Source organism: Sciurus carolinensis, chromosome 6 (genome assembly GCF_902686445.1).
Source record: "Sciurus carolinensis chromosome 6, mSciCar1.2, whole genome shotgun sequence".
In the NCBI taxonomy this organism is placed as follows: domain Eukaryota; kingdom Metazoa; phylum Chordata; class Mammalia; order Rodentia; family Sciuridae; genus Sciurus; species Sciurus carolinensis.
The window spans coordinates 86,168,908-86,188,540 of record NC_062218.1 but is presented as its reverse complement, the minus strand read 5'-3'; the positions used below and the strand labels follow the sequence as shown (position 1 = coordinate 86,188,540).

Here is a 19,633-nt window from a genome sequence, read left to right as displayed (position 1 = left end):
TTAAGAAGGTAACCTAGATCATTTATTTTGTAGCTCTCTTATCTTCTATTATTGGCTCTTATAGTATTCTGTGTCAGTGCTGTTCTAGTTGCATTCTAAGCTTGTTAACATATCATGTTTTAGTATTTATTTAGTCATTCATTTCATTTATTCATACACTAAAATCACATAAAGTATTGTTCCTATTATTAGTTTGAACCAATAGTTCTCTATTTGATAGATTAAAGTATACAAAATAAAATAATTTAAAAATTTATTTCTTCTCTAACATTCTTACATTCTTGATATAGATCTGAGTTTGAGATCTTGAGTTTCATTACGTTTGAAGACATTCTTTTGAAATGTGATTTTGTGTGTGTATGTCTCTGTGTGTGTTTAATGTTAATAAACATTAATACCAAGTACCCTAAATGGAAAGCAACAATGAAGAAAAAAAAAAAAGAATATGCAAGAACTGTGCAACAATTACAGAGAGTATAACATATAAAGTCCAGTTATGTATGTGGATTGTCCAGTTATGTATGCTGTGATTTGAACCCAGGGCCTCATGGGCAAGCACTTTACCACTGAGCTACAACTTCAGCTCCACACTTTTCTTAATATGTGTTTTGAGAATATCTTTATTTCTCTTTTACTTTGAATGATATGTTGATGGAGGAAAGGATCCTATGTTACTGGATTTTTATTTCAATTCTTTAAGTATTTTATCCAACTTTTTCTCTCTTGAAGGATTTGTGAGAAATCTGGTGGGATTCTTATGCTTGATCCTTGATAGGTATGGTATTCTTTTTTTCTTCAGCTTCGTTCTTTCTTGTCTCTTGGTCTTTGATGTTCTACAAGTTGATTTAAATGTGCCAAGGAGTAGATTTTATGATATTTATCCTTCTTTATCTTTGAGCTTCCCAAATCTGTGGTTTGGTATTTGTTACTAATTTGGGAAAAATCTTCAGCCATTGTTACTTCACATATTTATTCTCTTCCTTTTTCTCTTTCTCATTCTGATAATTGAATTTTATGTTATACTTTCTGTAATTGTTGCACAGTTCCTGAATATTCTCTTTTTTCTTTTCATTGTTGCTTTACATTTAGGGTACTTGGTATTAACATTCTCCAACTTGCTCATTGATTATTTTCTTGGTTGGATACAGTCAACTAATAAGTCCATCAAAGTTTTTGATTTCTAGAATTTTATTTTGATTCTTTTTTTGTAGAGTTTCCATCTCTCTGCTTTACCACCTATCTGTTCTTGCAACTTGCCCATTCTTCCATTAGAGGTCTTAGCATACTAAGAAAAGTTATTTTAGATTCTTAATGTAATAATTCCAAAGTCTCTGCTATGTTTGATTCTAATGGTTGTTTTGTTCCTTAAGAGTGTTTTCTGTCTTACAAACTCTATGAAGAATAATGCAAGCACTCTTACTGCTGTGTATATCATTATTGTATAGTGTATTTCACCATGATTTGTTGATTGTATTGTTGGGTAATGCTTTTTATTTTCTAATAAAATTTTTGGCACAATGACTTCCAAAATGGTTGGTATTATAAGAAGTTGATAAAGTCATGTACATTTTTGACATTTACCATTCATCAAAGAGCCATGTTGATATTACCAACCACAAGAGAACCAAATGACATAAATCCCCTGAATAATTTTTCAAAATGTTAAATATTGCCATCAGGAACTTCAAGTAGAAAATCGGTTTATTCCAATAAGTATTTGGTTTTTGTAATGAAAGAAAACTTTGAAAGGTACTTCTGTTGAAGATAAGTGCATGACTTCATTGTGAATGCTATTATGGGTTTTTAAAACTTTTTTACTTTAAAGATAAAATTATTCATTGCTGTGGCAATAATAGTACTACAGATTTTGTTTCACAATATCATGGTAAAGACAATGTTTTTCCTGAACTAAGGAAGTTATGAAGTATAAATTTGATTTCGGTATGAAAAAAAATTAATCATAACTGTGTCACAACAAGCTGTAATATTTTACATCAAAATTTAAAATATTTATTCACATTTAAATTTATCTTGTTAGTATATGTTACCTGTCTTTTCCTCCTGGATAAGATAGTTTTATAAATGTTGAACCTTTGAATAACTATTTCACAAATCAGCTTCAGAGTCTTATTATACTGATTTTTAACTGTTTTAAAAATAAGTTCTCTAATTTTTTTCCAGTTTTGTTTAAAACCAGCTAGAAATAAGTATGTAAAGACTTAATGAAGAACCTTACATCTTAAATATTAGAAACTTTTGTTCAACTGTAGTTACTGAAAACAACACTTAAAATGGGATTATTTTAAAATTCATCCCTCCAAAACCAAGAAAGGAACGAAATAATTTAAACTATAAATGCTTGAATAACATCTGGCACTTATTTTAGAAATCCCTTAATTATGCTTTGAAAATATTTTTATCTTGAGGAAGAACTCATTGTCTAGACACCATACTGACCATTCCCTATGAGTTTGAATATTTTGGTGAGTAGGATGCTGAATAAGTGATGCATGTCTCTGAATGGACAGAATTGTCCTGTTTGAATGTCAACAACAACAACAACCAAAAATCCATTAGGGCTGGTGTAGGAGTGCACACCTGTAATCCCAGCATCTTGGGAGGATGCAGTGGGAGGATTGCAGGTTCAAAGCCAGCCTCAGCAATTTAGTGAGGCTGTAAAACCTCACTGTAGACCCTATGGAGACCCTACCACAAAATTTTAAAAATAAAAAGTAAAAAGAGCTGGGGATATGTCTCAGTGGTTAAGTGCCCTTTGGTTCCATTCCTGCTACTAAAAAATTTTTTAAAAAGAAAGAAAATTCCTTTGGAGAGAAGACTCAATAGTGAGGTAGATAAACCTCTGTGACTATTAGCCAGCCTCTTCCCCAACCAGTCTATTTCTGTTCAGTAGACTCTTGGCTAGAGTAACATTTGTATCAATAATGGATGGTATACAAGAGCTGAATGCATGGCTTTAACTTTTTCAGAATTGAGTTGGGTATTGCACTGCCAAATGCCTACCTACTTTGCCTCTCAGAGCAGGAAAAATCAGCATAATCTAGGAAATAACCTCATTCCTTGTTGAAACAAACCAGACACCTGGAGACAAGTTGGTTATATATTTCTGCTTTAGTTATATGTGTCCTCCTTATTTGGATGTGGGCTCTTTTTTTGACACCAGGGTTCTACAAGCATTACCATAATTTGACTTAATGAATGTCTTATCTATCTTCTGATAATATTTACTATCAACTGAGAAATTAATTTTACAGAAAAGAGGAAAAGCAGGTGGTTCATGCTTATGGAATTCACTGACCTTTCAACTTATCTCAGTAACCAGAAACTCTTGACCCGATCATTATAATAGCCTAATTGAAGACTCACAAGACACCCTAGCTGGTAGACAAAATCAACAAATTTGAGATGCTGTCTCATAGGATGAGGAGTATACTTTGAGATCGGAATCTGTTCATGTTATTTGGGATCAAGGGGTAGAAAAGGGAGTGAGTAGTGGGAGAAAAAAGTTAATACAACTATGGTCTCATAACTATTTGGTGAAATAAAAATTGTAGCAGTAACACATTTTCTCTTTCTTGTTTGTTTTTGCATATACATACAAACATGTCCTGTATATGTTTTTATGTATGTGTATATATATTTGCATATGTATATATTCCAATTCTTTATTTTGCTCCTTCTCATTTTATTTTCTTGTTTATACTTTACATAAAGTAGACAGCCTTATACATTTGTGTGTAAGTTTCAGAATGTGCTTGAATTAGAAGACAAATTAAGAGTGCCCCTCTAGAGATGGACACAGTTACTGGTAGGACTTATTTCTAGTCTTGGCCATTACCCTCCCCATCAACAGTAAGAGTTGAAGAAAATTCCTCTTCAGGGTGCAGCAAAGTTTTTATCATGCTTCCTGATGGTTTGGTCTGTTAAACTAATTGCAGCTACAAGTCTCTCTGGAGGTTTCTTTGGCAGTGTAATTCCTCACAAATTTAGTTAGGCCTCTGATATGTTTGCTTTATTATCGGAAGTTACCATTGCCATTTTGTTTTTAGACTAAAGGAAATCTTCTCAGAGTTGTGACTGAACTAGAAGAGTTTAATTGCCCTGAGATGGAAATGGTGACTGATTCTGAGATGGATATGGTGACTGATTGGATCGTGTGTCTCTTTTGGGAAGGAGTGAGAGCATCTTTTTATGAATGATAATTGAAACATATTAGGCAAAAACACTATGATATTGTTATTTATTTGATATGGAAGTTTAAATATGGATTGAAGGGTGAAAATGAGTAGTCTCAAGGGCAAGCTCTGTCAAATTTTTGCCCATGGGGCCAAAAACTCCCTTATGAACTCACTTCTGTTTGCAAGTGGACTAACAGGCTGTGAATGACATTCCCAGAGAAAACTGTCTTATTAGCTGGCTTTTACCTAGATGTGAGGGACTGTGGCAATAGCTATAGAAAGGGGGCAATATAGGAAGCATCTAGAATTTTCTCTATTTCTCTTGGAGGTGTTAGCAATAGGAGCAATGCTGGGTGATTGAAAGTTCCTGGATTTAAACTTGGGCATGAATGTGATTCCATCAGTAGCAATGGAGTACTGTTCAGCAGCTCTGTGCTCATGAGGTCTGGCTCTGGTATCTGCAAGGACAGCAAAAGCAGGAGGTGACTGAGCTGGTTCTTATAGCATTAGGAAGAGTGTGGGCTCCTGGTTTCCTTCAAAACAAGGTAGTGAGCACTGTTCCAACAAGAGCAGCAGCAGTCATAGCAGAAGTGTATGCTCCAGCAACCTTGCAGGGATATCATGAGTTTTGGTAGTGACCACATTCCCTTTCACTCCAACAAATGTACTGCTTTTTGAACCAATTCCTGCCTTTATCAATTTATTTTTGGCTCAGAAACTTAGTGTGATTTTTTTCTACTGAATGATACTGAATGATACTGAATGATAGAAATACACGTAGTATAGAACAATTTTAATACCCTTTGTTATTTACATTGAATATATACATTGCAACAAAATGTTAAAAATACTCTGAAATGGTAAGCTTCAAATACAGAAAGCTAGTTATGGAGAGGAGAGACAGATGAGTTTGATAGTATGTTGGTTGCAGTTATTCTGATAGCATTATATTTTCAATTCTAGGTGGCAGCTAAGTATTCATTATGGTAGTTATTAATTTTTAATAATTGAAATGTAACACATTAAAATAAAGATCAGTACTAACTGAATAATACTACAAAAAGTAATCTTCAAGAAATTACTCATAGATTTAAAAAGTAACTTCAAAATGCAGTTAGCAAATATTTCTTAGTGGTTAACACCTATTATTGTCATAGAAAAATAATCACTAATTATGTGTTTATAGGTTTTAAACATTCAGGAGAATGTAAAATAAAGGTAAATCAATGTAAGTTGGGGTTTGCTTTGAAATGTTTATAATGTGGTCTGTTTTGTCTCTTAAGATACATTTCATTGTCTTCCTTTTTCTTTTTACATTCTAGGTATTGTGTTTGGTCTTATAGACCTAAGCTCTAGCAATTTCCAAAAGGACTATAGTGTAAGAACCATGCAGAAATTAGCCTTGACACTCAGTTATGACATTTCCTCTTGCATGGTAGCAATATTTGTAGCATACTATGGAGCCAGAGGAAACAGAACAAGATGGGTTGCACTGTCCTCCTTTTTAATAGGAGTTGGATCACTTTTACTTGCTTATCCATACTTGAGTGTTGAAAATCTTCAGTTAGCCGAAGAATTTGCAGGTAACATTTTCAAATATATGGTTGTGCCTCAAATCAATATTCATTAAAATCATTGGCTCAAGGGACTTGAAATAGTCTATACATGTCTGTTTACATATCCATACATCCATATTGATTTATATAACCAAGTTTATTCACTAGTTACTTGAAGCTCCCTAGTGAACATATATATCATGATCATATACCGCTTAAATTAGGAAATTGGCCTAGGAAGGAGAAGAAAGAGTATTTTGAATAATTACTTTGTGAGATTATTTCTCATTTGTTAATTTTCATATACATATTATGAATCTCTTGAGAATTTTGGTAATTCCTTTCTTCTTCCACAATGCACTTTAATTAATCACTTCATTCTCACCTCAGCAGACATGCACACATGCAAATGTACATACAAGCTCAAATACAAACAAGCCCACACACAAAAGAAAAACTAAACCTTCATTTTTTTTTTAATTTTAAAGCCTTTTTATTTACCATCTTATGAAAACACCAACAATGTTTAAGTATGTTACCCCATGAAATTTAAGGAGATAAAGAGTACTCAATATTATTTAACAATTAGCACTTAACTTTATAAATTAATCAGATGTCTTTAACACATTTGAGTAATCCCACACACGTTAACTCTAATTCACTTATTTTGTAAAAAACAAGATATCAGACAAGTGTCCTGAACAGTATTTGCTGTCTCTTTCCTGTTGAAGGAAAGGCCTAGAAACAATTGATATTAGACAGTCGAAAAACTAAACCTTCTATAGCTACTCTCACTATTTCAAAATTGGAGCTGCTCTATGACAAGTACTTGAATCTAGAAAGATGGTGGTCTCTTCTCTTTGTTCATTTTTTAAACATTTATTCTACCACTTTTTTCACTATTCCTACTAGATAAAGGCATTTGAAGGTTCCTAAAATTTTTTATGACAGTATTGTATCAGATTCCTTTTTATCATGTACAGGTTTATATATGTAATGGAATGCATTTACCCATTTTGGCAACTTTAAACTTGGTTCAGCAAGACATAGCAAAAAAAGGTAGGAGGATGTCTCTGGAGTGTACAAGTATATAAATGCTTGTGATATTTACAAAGTGTGTTTATAGTATATTTATGATGTGTGTTTATAGCATATTAAATTTAAAAATAGTTGATATTAAGTACAACAAAAGTAATGTGTTAATATATAATTTATAATTTATGTATATGATATTAAGTTCAACAAAAGTAATGTATTAATATACAATTTATAATTTATATATATCAATATAAGATGTATAAAATGCACATATATATTTTTATATTTATAGAACAGAGTGATGGTTAAATGAGAAAATGATTGAAGGCAAGAAGGAAATAGAATACATTTCATTCCTAACTTTCCCTTAACTTTTATTCTGCTCAGAAGGGTGAACCGTTTAGATTAGAAACATTGCTTGATAACAGAGTAAAAATTCTGATCAGAACTCAGTAGAAGTCACGGCAGTAAAGCAGAACAATTTTTCTTCCTTTGATATCTTGTTTGTATCATCTGGATTGAACATATTTTAGTTTTTGGTTGTGATTAGATGCATACAATTCACCTAACAATACTTATTTAGTGTATTTACTGGGTGACTCTGCCCTGTATCACAGAAATAGAAATAAACTGAATAAAGAAGAAATTAATTTATTTGTAGAAGTGCTCTTTTCAAACATCTGCCTAAACAGTTATTCTACTTATTGTATTTGAAAATTTATTTATTAAATAACTACTTTTAACTCTAAGTTCAAATTCAGCTTATGTACACACACAGTGAGTTCTATATTCTTTTGTTTTATCCCTTTCCCATATCCTGCTCTTCTTGTCTATCTCTCCTACTCTGTCCTCTGTTTGAGTTAGTTGCCTTGCTTTTCTTCCCTTTTGAGTGGTCTGACCTTCTTTGATGCTGTCCATTTACCAGCACTTCCTATTCCCTTGCTGTGCTTACCATGCCCATCACAGATTTCCCTACAGATGACATGCCAATCTCCAAGCCCTGTGCCTAAACCAGTATGCAGATATTGTATTTCACTCATCCTTAAAATGGCAGAACTGAGTTTTCTCCATGAACTCATGGAAACACTTATAGCACATTCTAATCTTTAGTTTCTAGAGCTTTATATTAGAGGGACCATCCACATGTGCCCTGGTGTCAGTACACTGTCACTGTTGTGAGAACATTTGCAGCATGTATCATCCAACTCTCTGACATTACATACCCACTTTTCCAACTTACTTATATGTCGAAGGCAAAATTCTTTCCTTTCTTTGGGACCTCCAGGGTTGTGCCACCTACTTTCTTTGTCAGATTCTCATTGTAATCTCCCTTCATTTGTAGCTTATTTTTTGTTCTTCAACATGAAATATTAGAGTATTTTATATACACTTGAATTATTATCCTAAGCTCTCTTGTCTCATTCTTCTGTTTTTGTCCCTAACTGGAAAGCATTTTTAGTCAACCATATAAATTTCCTTTATCTATACTTAGACTGCTGCCTATGAATCCTACAATGAGTTCATTAATGTCAACTTCAGTTGTTAATTTTGCTCTCAAATGGATCTGTTCACCTGAAAACAATTTTTTTTTTTTTTTTTTTTTAGTTCACTCTGTTCACAAGCAGTTTAGACTTTCTTCACTTAACTCTTATGTTCTGTGTTGGATGGAAAGTACATTTTCATAAAGGAAAATTGCCTTAATTTCTTATCAGAGGGTTTATAATTCCACATGTATTCGTTCGTTGATATTCTTTACTTCTTTCTTCCTGTAGAATAAAGGTATAACTTCTGCAAACAGTCTGCTTCTTTGCCTCTTTGGAGACTCTTCCACTAGTGATCTCCTTCTCCACTTATTCTCTGCAAAGTCTCCTTATGAATTGTTCCCACTCATTGGTACTTAAATTTGTTCAAGTTCTTCCTAGTCTTAAACAATATCAGCAATAATAGACATAACTGGTAGTCCTCTTTTTTTTTTAATCATTTTTCACCACCTCCTGCTTTTCATAGATGAGTTTTCTGAAAGAATTGTCCTTGCTTACTGATTTAATCTCCTATTCTTTCTTCAGTGCACTTTAACATGACGTCCACCCTAAATGCTGCAGCAGAATTTTTTTCATCAATTCACCAATATAATTCATGCTATTTAACATAATGAAAACTTTTATTTATTATTACTTGAACTTTCATCAGCATGTCATAATATTGATTTCTCCTTCCTATTTGAAATTCTGTCTTTTGCTTGCTTTTTACTGTAGCCATACAGTTCATAGTCCTAAACAGTTTTTTTTGTTGTTGTTGTTGGTTTTATATTTTTCCTTCCTTCCTTCCTTCCTTCCTTCCTTCCTTCCTTCCTTCCTTGTTTCCCTCCTTCCTTCCTTCCTTCCTTTCTGTTTTTTAGTATGAAGAATGTCATTAAAAGATTAGCTTCTTTCTATTAGTCAACTGGAAGCTCAGGAGTATGAACCCTCAGAGAAGGGAAATGAATAAGTTGGATTTTCTAGGAGAAGGCAGGGGACAGATTTTAGGATTATCAGGAAACTGAAGGACCTGCTTGAATTTATTTATCATGAATTCAATGCACGATTTCAATGGATGTGTGTTTTTCTCCAATTATAACCAGTTTTAAAAATGAAAATATAGAGTAGGGAAAAAAGCTAATTTGACCATGATTGCAGTTTTACTAAGGAATTGCATGATGTGAAAGACAGCAAAGGAGTACAGAGGTTGAGATGATAATGATAGGAGGAAGGTGACACTGGGCTAGTGTAAAGGAATAGTGTCAATAGATTACCAGTGCTGCTGAGTTTTAAGGATTATAGGAATTAGGTTGCTAAAATAAGTGAGTTGGGAAGATAGGGATGATTAGACCATAGATATTTGAAATTATAAAAGGTTTTTACTTAGATTTGACTTTTAAAATAAGCATCCTAAGGCAGGCAGGGTTCAGTAAATGACAGAATTTCAAGGAACTCAAAAATCAGGGTGTTGCAAATATCACAAACTGATACTGATGCTACTGCAAGCTAGTATGTCTGTATAAAATAAACCATAACCATTTTAATCAAAATCTTAGAGACTTTTGCATTTTCTATGGAGTCAAACATCATTCCATGGAAACTAAGCCAAAAGAAAATGTGATGTTATACCATGTTGCAATCTGTACTTTACTAGGTTTTTTCACAATATTTTAAAAGTATTTTTTAAATTTCAACCAAAATGACCATAATAATCTGGTGTAGTAACAATTGCCTAATTTGAGCAATGTAAAATAAAAAATGCAATTACACAAAAATTTATTTAGCATTCTTTCATAACCTTGTGAATAAAAAAAATGCATAAGAAATACCCTAAGACCTAAAGGATTTTTAAACCTCATGGACAAATGACCTTATAATTACTAACTCTAGCAGCAAGAAATTTTGATCATATTTTATCTTGTCCTTATGATTCTGTGTTCTAGAAGTTAGTGACTCTAAAATGGGGCATTATTTATCAGAGTGACCGATTTAATATAAAGATCACTGAAGAAATGAATACAGAACTAAACTCAGAAAGTAAGCTTTAATCATTCAGATAATCCAGGACATTAGAAGTACTTTTATCTTGTGGAACAGGATGCGAAATTAGGAAAATGAGTGTAATACATGTTATATGTGTGTATAAATGTGTATATTTATGAAAACATGCCTAGGCACATGTAATTGTGTGATACAAACAATCATGCATGGACATTTGTATTTTGGTATACAATATGTGCATCTCTTTTGGCATTCCCACAAATTTTCTTTTACAATGGGATTTTTCTGAGAATATGATAAATCATAAGACTCCATTCAATAGAAATGAAATATTAACTAAAAGATAAAAGCATGATGGTGTCAACAGCTTGCAGAAGAAAAATGTTTGATAAAGAATATTTCATATTTTTTGTATATTTAACTTTTGAATTTTATTAACGCGATATAATTATCTTTTTCAAAAGATATTTGCAATCCAAAGAAGGCTCTCGAAGTTTGCTCCAGATCTGGATCATTCCAAACAAAATATGTATATTTCTCCATCCTCGGGCAGATTGTGCAGGGAATAGCAGGAATGCCTCTTTATATACTTGGAATAACATTCCTTGATGATAGTGTTCCTTTGCACTCTTCTGGACTCTATTTAGGTAGGTTCCCCTGATTCTAATATCATTGACCCATTTAATTTCTGTATTTTTATGTACATATTTTAACTGATAAACAAATACTAACTATTGGCCCTATCATAACATTATATATGTTAAGTGTTAACTTGTATGCTTACTTTCAAAATCACACTGAAAGGTGGGGATATAGCTTAGTGGTAGAGAACTTGCCTAGCATGCTTGAAGCCCTGGATTTGATCCCCAGCACCACAAAAACCAAATGAAAACAAAAAATTCCACACTGGACCACTTAATTCTGAAGAGTGTCTTGAGATTTGAAATTCTAGATAAGTCATCTGAATGTCACTGAAAATATAGAGAAAAATAGAAAACTATGTACATACTTTTAAAATAGCAAAAACTATTATATATCTGTCTATTATCTACCTTTATTCTCAGTTCAAGCTACACAGGCTGAAATTCATTTCTCTAAGAAAAAAAATCTAAAAAAATTGGATTAAATTGCCTGAATAGTTGTTACTTTTAAACTTTGGGGATGCAGATGAGAAGTCACTGTCTTGTGTTCATAAGAGGGATAGGACATTCTTAGATGCCTCTAGTACCAGATTCATTGTGGTGCTGAAAATAATCATTGTACTAAGTTCTTTTAACTAAATCACTTTAAGCCTCTGATTTTTTAAGGTAATTGAAAAACATAATTATTTCCATCCTAGGAGACAATTGATAAGCCATTTAATTGAACATAGTGTAGTCTCCCCTATTTATAGTGTTCCATGCTATTATATCTTATGACAAGTAACCTTAGCTACTTCACAGAATTTATCCATTTTTGTATGGCAATTGATTCTGATCCTGCTTAAATCATCTATTTGTACATACTTAGATCATATATTTGAACAGGGTTATCTGAATATCATTTTTAAGGAAAGATTCAAAATTGTTTTTACATACTTTATGTGAAGTTGACTTAGCAGAAAGTAGTATTTTGTACTGAAATAATAATTTTCCACCAGAGGCAAAAATGTGTCTAAATTGCTAAAATATGCTAACAAACTAAAATAGAAGACATTCATATTTATATCTACTTTCACTAAGAATATTTGCAATAATTTATTAATGTTAAGAGTGGCAGCATATCTTTTTGTTTTATTTTAAATTATATTGAATACCAACTAAAACACATACCTTTATAATTTTGCAGCAAGCTTACCATATTTCTACCTCCTTCTACTCTGGCAGCTAAGGTGAAGGATACAAAGGTGATAGTGTAAAGTATCATCTTGCTACAGAACTTTATTAAAGGAAATATGATATACTAAATTTATGTTCATATTAAATATAAATGTTTGTGTTACATTAAACATATTAGGTAAGATATAATAAAATAATTGTTACCTGAGTGTCTCTAATACTTGATCAAATAGTATGCATAATGGTCACTTTTATATGACAACTTGTCTAGGTTATGACACCTAGTTGTTTGGTCAAACACTAGTTTAAATGTCTCTATGATGATATTGTTTAGATGTGATTGATAGACTTTGAATAAAACAGATCCTCCATGATGTGGATAGGCTTAATCCAATCAATTTAAGATAATGACAGTAAATACTGAGTTTTCCTGAAAAAGATGATGATATTCTACCTCAAGTCTGCAATGTCAACTTCTCACTTGAATTTCCAGTGATAGCCTGCTCTACAGATTTGTTACTTGTTCAGTCCTATAATTGTATGAGCCTATTCTTTAAAATCTCTTTCTCTTTTTCTCTCTTCATCTCTCTCTCTTCTGCCTTCCCATACATATGTTTCTTCTATTAGTCTGTTTCTCTGAACTAATACAGAATGCTATTAAAAAAAAAAACCTACAGAAATAATCCACTTAGGTCATTCTTATTATCTTATGACAAAACTGGCTTGTAAAGTTGCTTCATATTCAGTATTCATTTCTAGGTCTTGGGGATGCTTCATCAACATTGGGATATGGTTTAGGTTATATAATGGGAGCACCACTACTTAAGACCCCTAAGAATCACAGTTTTCATGAAAGGTAAGCCATTTTCTTTCCATGTCCTTTTAGATTACATTGCATAAAATGTTCATTGAATAGATAACATAGCTTATAATAAAATATTTATGTTTAATTTGTAATAAACATTTTTTGGAAAAAGTTTAAGCAAAAGTGACTGATATACACATATATCTAAAAATGAGTACATTTTAAATACACATTTATATATTTTACTGCTTGAGATATAATTAAAACTATTACTATGAAAACCTTACAACTGATTTCTCATTTTTTTGGTGGTAAAAAACACACAACATCTTAACCATTTTTAAGTGTACAGTATAGTAGTTTTAACTATATGCACACTGTTTACATCAGTATCTAGAACTTTCTCATCTTGCACAACTAAATCTATACCCATTTAAAACTCTCTTTCCCCCTACCCCAGTTCCTGGTAACCATCATTCTACTTCCTCTTTCTACAAGTTTGGCTGGTTTAGATATTTCATATAACTGGAATCATGAAGGATTTATTCTGTGACTGGCCTGCTTCCCTTAGAAAAACAGCCTCAATTTTTGCCCGTGTTATAGCATGTGACAGTATTTCCTTCTTTTTGAAAACTTAATAAAATTCTGTGGTATATCACTACTAAATCATTTGGTACTTTTAATTTTTTGAGGAACTTTCACACTGTTTTTTGATACTGACTGGACCATTTTATAATTGCAACAAACTATAAGCAGGGTTACAATTTCCCACATCCTCTTTAACACTTGTTAACTTCTGTGTTATTATTTTGTTGTTTCCATAGTTGCCATCCTATTGGGTATGAGGTAATCTGCCATTATGACTTTGATTTGCATTTCCCTGATGATTAGTGATGTTGACTACCTTTTCATTTGATCATTTGTGTGTCTTCTTTTGAGATATGTCTATTCCAGTCCTTTGCCCAAGGAGTTCTTTATGTGTCCTGGATATTATTGCTTTGAAGATATGATTAGCAAATATTTTTTTCCCATTTTTAGATTACTTTTCTACTCTGATTAATGTTTCCTTCTACATGGAAGTTTTTAATTTGGATGTAGTACACTATTATTACTTTGTTGCCTGTGGAAGAAATAATTGTCAAATCCAATGCCTTGAGACATTCACTGTGTGCTTTATTAGAGGATTTATATACTACAGTTTCATTCCATAAATGTAGACATCTTTCCAGTATTTAGAACTTCAATTTCTCATGTCAATGTTTTGTAATTTTTCAGATGGAAGTCTTTCATTTCTTGTATAAAATAACAAGGTATTTTTGTGTTATTTGTCTTTTGCAACTTTACTAAATTTGTTTACTGAGCAGTTTGTGTGTACATGTGTGTAATAATTAGGTTTTTCTACATAGAAGATCATGTCGTCTGTGAATGAAGATAATTTTACATCTTCCTTTCCAACTTGAATGCCTTTCATTTCTTTTTCTTGCCTGATATCTTTGACTCAGACCCTCAGAAGAAATGACTTCTGTTTTTCACTGAGTACAATGTTAACTGTGGACTTTTATTATATGGTTATTATTTTTTCGAGGTAATTTCCTTCTGTTCTTCATTTAATTTTGTCAAAATTTTTCCTTAGCAACTGAACAAGATCTGTTTTTTTCTCTGTTTTGGTAATGTAATGTATGACACTGATTTATTTTTGTATGTTGAGTCATCCTTGCATTACAGTAAATCAATCTCAAATAATTATGTTGTATAATCTTTTTAATATGTTATTGAATTTGGTTTACTAGCACATTGTTGATGGTCTTTCCACCAATATTCATCAGGAATATTTTTCTACAGTTCTTTTTGTAGTATCTTTATCTGATTTTTTGTAAGAGTAATAAAAATATGAATTTGGAAGTGTTCCCTATTAATTTTTTGGAAGTATTATAGATGGATTGTTCTTAATTCATGTTTAAATATTTTATAGAATTCTCTAATGATGTCATCTTGTCCTGGAACTTTCTTTGGAAGATTTTTGATTACCAACTCTTCTGTTTAATAGTTATAGGTGTTTTCAAATATTTTATTTCTACATGATTCAATATTGGTAGATTTTATGTTTCTAGAAGTTGGTCTAATTTTTCTGTGCTACCAATTTTTTTGTCAGAATAATTATTCACAAGTCTTTTATTATCTCCTTTATATCTATGGAATCCATTGTAACATCTCTATTTCAATTCCAATTTTTGTTATTTGAGTGTTTTTCTAAATTTTTCTATCTAAAGTTTTGCCAATTTTGTTGATTTTTTCCAAAAATCAATTCTTTTCTTTGCTGATTTTCTGTTTTTTAATTTTTTTTGCATTCATTCTCTAATTTTTATTTTGCTCATTCTGCTACATAATATATATGTGTATATATGATTAAGTTTTTGTTTTAATTATTTATTGGACATAGGCACTGTGATTTTATTATTCATGGCTACAGTGAAAGCTGCACTGGATGAAAACCAAAGGCCCTTATGTCCAATCCAGAGCTAACAAATACTCTAGAACTGCCCCAACGTCAGGCAGAAACCTATGAAACCTGTGCCCTGGTAGAATAGACTCATGTTCAACCTGTATCAGGTTATTAGCCTTGGAGTAAGCCTGGGCATGCCCCTCCAGAAGACTGAGCAGGTCCCTACTGCAGTGATATTTATATACGATCCAGCTGAGCATCAACCTTGGTGCCACAGGGACTGCCTTGACCAGTACCACTCCCACTTGAGCAACATATAGTGCTCAAGATTGTGTCGAATGAGACTCCATTTTGGGAAATTAGGGCATTTAAACAGGACTTTGACTTGGAATTCAGTGTCAGAATACTGAAACCAAACACTATCAAGATCCTAACAGCTATATACCCAACTCAGTGCCTGTGGACAGAGTCTCTGGAACAGCTCTAAGCCAGGTATAAACATACATTAGTTTATTGGAGTTTAATTACAGTGAGCATTTACCTGTGGCTGGTTGCAACAGTCTGGAGCCATGAGTCATCCACAGCAGTTGGCAGATTACAGTTGTGTGGTCCTTGGCCCTGCCCTATTGCCATGGGGGTCTTGTCAGGCTATGAACTCAAGGTAGAACCCAGTTTTGCAGTATTGATGGCCATCGGACTGTCCACTACATTCCTCCCTAAACCCAGGCAGTACAACACAGAATAATTGACAGAAGAAAAGGGAGATGGGTACCCATTCATGAAATAGGAACCTGAGGCTGTTCTGCACTGTGACTGGAAAGGGTTGGAGTGATGGGTTACCATTTTTAGATATTCCCAAAATTAATGGGAAACAACACATCAACTTCAAATTTAGGACAATCCTGGGTTGAGTTTCCCTAAAACAGCTACATCACAATAACAATGGACACTTGGCAAACTTGAATTTAGGGAACTATTTAGTGATCAAATAGGAGAAGTGACTCTTGACTCAAGTTTTGGAATGATAGATACAAACACAGCAATATTAATAAGGTTGGAATAAATATATAATCCTTCAATGCATAGATGATTTCACACACAAAGAAGCATCAAAAAGTTCTAGGGAAATATCACCTAACCTACAGGTCAAAATAAGGCACAGAATCAGGCCATATAGCTACCAATATGGACAAATGCTAAGGAGGAGAATTTAAATACTGTGAGAGAAACTTAACAGAAAAATTGAAACAAACAAAATGAATCCTTGAGCTGAAAACTAAATTAATTGAAATTAAAAACATAGAAGGCATCAAGAGCGATATAGGGTCAAGTAGAAGAATTAGTGAGCTTTAATGTAGGTTGTTTGAATAGACAGTAAAGAGTAGAAAACAAAGAATGATGAGAAAAGGAAGCTTATGAAAAGTTTGGAACATGATTAAAAGAGCAAATATTAGGTTTATTGGAATTCAGTCAAAACTTGAGAATGTTAAAAGTATAGAAAATTTATTCAAAGACAGGTCAAATACTACTCAAACCTAGAGAAGGATGTAATTATTCAAGTATGGGTGGGGTCAAAAATCATGTCAAATTTCATTAAACCAAGTCTACACAAAATATATTACAATCAAGCACTCAAAGGTTTGAGTTCAAGAAAATATTCCCAAGGCAGCAAGAGAAAATAAATAACAGACAAGAGTGTCCCAGTTTATCTGATACTATAATTCTCAGTAGAAAACTTGTAGGACAGGAGAGAGTGGAATAAAATTTTTACAACTCTAAAAGGAAAAAAAAAAAACAACCCTTCAGATAATTAAGAAACTATCCTCTAGAAACCCAGCAAAGCTATCCTTTAGAAATTAAAATGAGATTGAAAAACATTCCCCAAAACTGAGACAATATGTCACCATCAGATCTACCTTTTAAGACATGCTAAAAAAGTTTCTCAAACTAAAAGAAAAAGATATTAATGAGTAAGAAAAAAAATGGGAGGATATAAAACTTAGGTAAGAGTAATTATATGGACAAATTCATGATGCTATATTTTTGTAAACATGGTACATAAAACATTTATACCCTTAGTACTAAGACTAAAATGGAAAATATTTAACAATAATAACTACATTAAAGATGTAAAATGGGACATCAAAAATTCAGAATGTGAAAGGAATGGAGCTAAAATGTTTAGATATTTATTTGTACAATTTCTCTCTTTTTTGTTTCCTTTCTTAACTTTACAATCATGGTAAGTTGCTATCATTTAAAAATAGCTTGCTATAGTGAATATATGTTTAAGGTAAGCTTCATGGTAAAAATAAAGCACAAATCTGTAATACACAAACAAAAACTTATAAGCAAGCAAACTAAACACCCAACTAGAGTTTAATTCTCTTAAAAAGAAGGAAGACGGAGAAGAAAGGATGTGTAATAAAATTAGAAATCAAGTTGCAAGTCATTTTAGTAAGACCTTATCTACCAGTTATTATCCTAATGTAAATGGATTCAACTTAACAATTGAAAGACAGAAAATGACAGATTAGATAAACAAACAAAGAAGGAGAAGGAGAAGAAGAAGAAAGAAAAAAGACTCAAGTATGTGTTGCTTACAAAAAACACTCTGAGAACACACATACAGACTGAAGGTAAAGACATGGAACAATCAATGAAATTGAAACAAAAGAAACTATTCAAAAAATTGACAAAACAAAAAGTTGGTTCTTTGAGAAAGTAAACAAAATAGACAAACCCTTAGCCACACTACCAAAGAGAAGGAGAGAGAAGACTCAAATTACTAAAATACATGATGCAAAAGGAAATATCACAACAGACACCACTGAGATACAGAACATAATGAGAAGCTACTTTGAAAATCTGTATTCCAACAAAATAGAAACGACTGAAGACATTGACAAATTTCTAGAGACATATGCTCCTCCCAAACTGAACCAGGAGGACATACACAATTTAAACAGATCAATATCAAGCAATGAAATAGAAGAAACCATTAAAAATCTACCATCCAAGAAAAGCCCAGGACCAGACAGATTCTCAGCCGAGTTCTACAAGAGCTTCAAAGAAGAACTCATTCCAATACTTCTCAAAGTATTCCAGGAAATAGAAAAGGAGGGTATGCTTCCGAACTCATTCTATGAAGCTAATATCACCCTCATACCCAAACCAGGAAAAGACACATCAAGGAAAGAAAATTTTAGGCCAATATCCTTGATGAATATAGATGCAAAGATCCTTAACAAAATATTGGCAACCGTATCCAAAAACATATTAAGAAAATTGTGCACCACGATCAAGTGGGGTTCATCTCTGGAATGCAAGGATGGTTCAACATTCGTAAATCAATAAACGTAATCCATCATGTCAATACACTTAAGGATAAGAATCATATGGTTATTTCAATTGACGCACAAAAAGCGTTTGACAAAATACAACACCCCTTCATGCTCAAAACACTAGAAAAATAGGGATAATAGGAACATACCTGAACATTGTAAAGGCTATTTATGCTAAGCCCATGGCCAACATCATTCTTAATGGAGAAAAACTGAAACCATTCCCTTTAAAAACGGGAAAAAGGGATGTCCTCTTTCACCACTTCTATTCAACATTGTCCTCAAAACTTTAGCCAGAGCAATTAGGCAGACCAAAGAAATTAAAGGGATACGAATAGGAAAAGATGAACTTAAGCTGTCACTATTTGTGGATGACATGGTTCTATATTTAGAGGATCCAAAAAACTCCTCCAGAAAACTTCTAGACCTCATCAATGAATTCAGCAAAATAGCAGGCTATAAAATCAACATGCATAAATCTAAAGCATTTTTATATGCAAGCGACGAAACAGCTGAAAGGCAAATGAGGAAAACAACTCCATTTGCAAGAGCCTCAAAAAAAAAAAAAAAAAAAAAAACTTGGGAATCAATCTAACCAAAGAAGTAAAAGATCTCTACAATGAAAACTACAAAACATTGAAGAAAGAAATTAAGGAAGATCTTAGAAGATGGAAAGATCTCCCATGTTCTTGGATAGGCAGAATTAATATTGTCAAAATGGCCATACTACCTAAAGTGCTATCCAGATTCAATGCAATTCCAATTAAAATTCCAATGACGTACCTTACAGAAATAGAGCAAGCAATCATGAAATTCATCTGGAAGAATAAGAAAACCCAAATAGCTAAAGCAATCCTTAGCAGGAAGAATGAAGCAGGGGGTATTGCAATACCAGAACTTCAACTATCCTACAAAG

The 19,633-nt window shown here is 32.5% G+C and overlaps 1 protein-coding gene across 1 annotated transcript in view; it reads left to right on the top strand.

The window, feature by feature from the left end:
* Positions 1–19,633, top strand: part of Slco6a1 (solute carrier organic anion transporter family member 6A1) — a 178,510-nt gene that overhangs the window by 10,088 nt on the left and 148,789 nt on the right. The window contains 3 exon segments of the mRNA XM_047554753.1: positions 5,519–5,779; positions 10,773–10,955; positions 12,885–12,981. Of these exon segments, the coding sequence (XP_047410709.1) occupies positions 5,519–5,779; positions 10,773–10,955; positions 12,885–12,981 (541 nt within the window).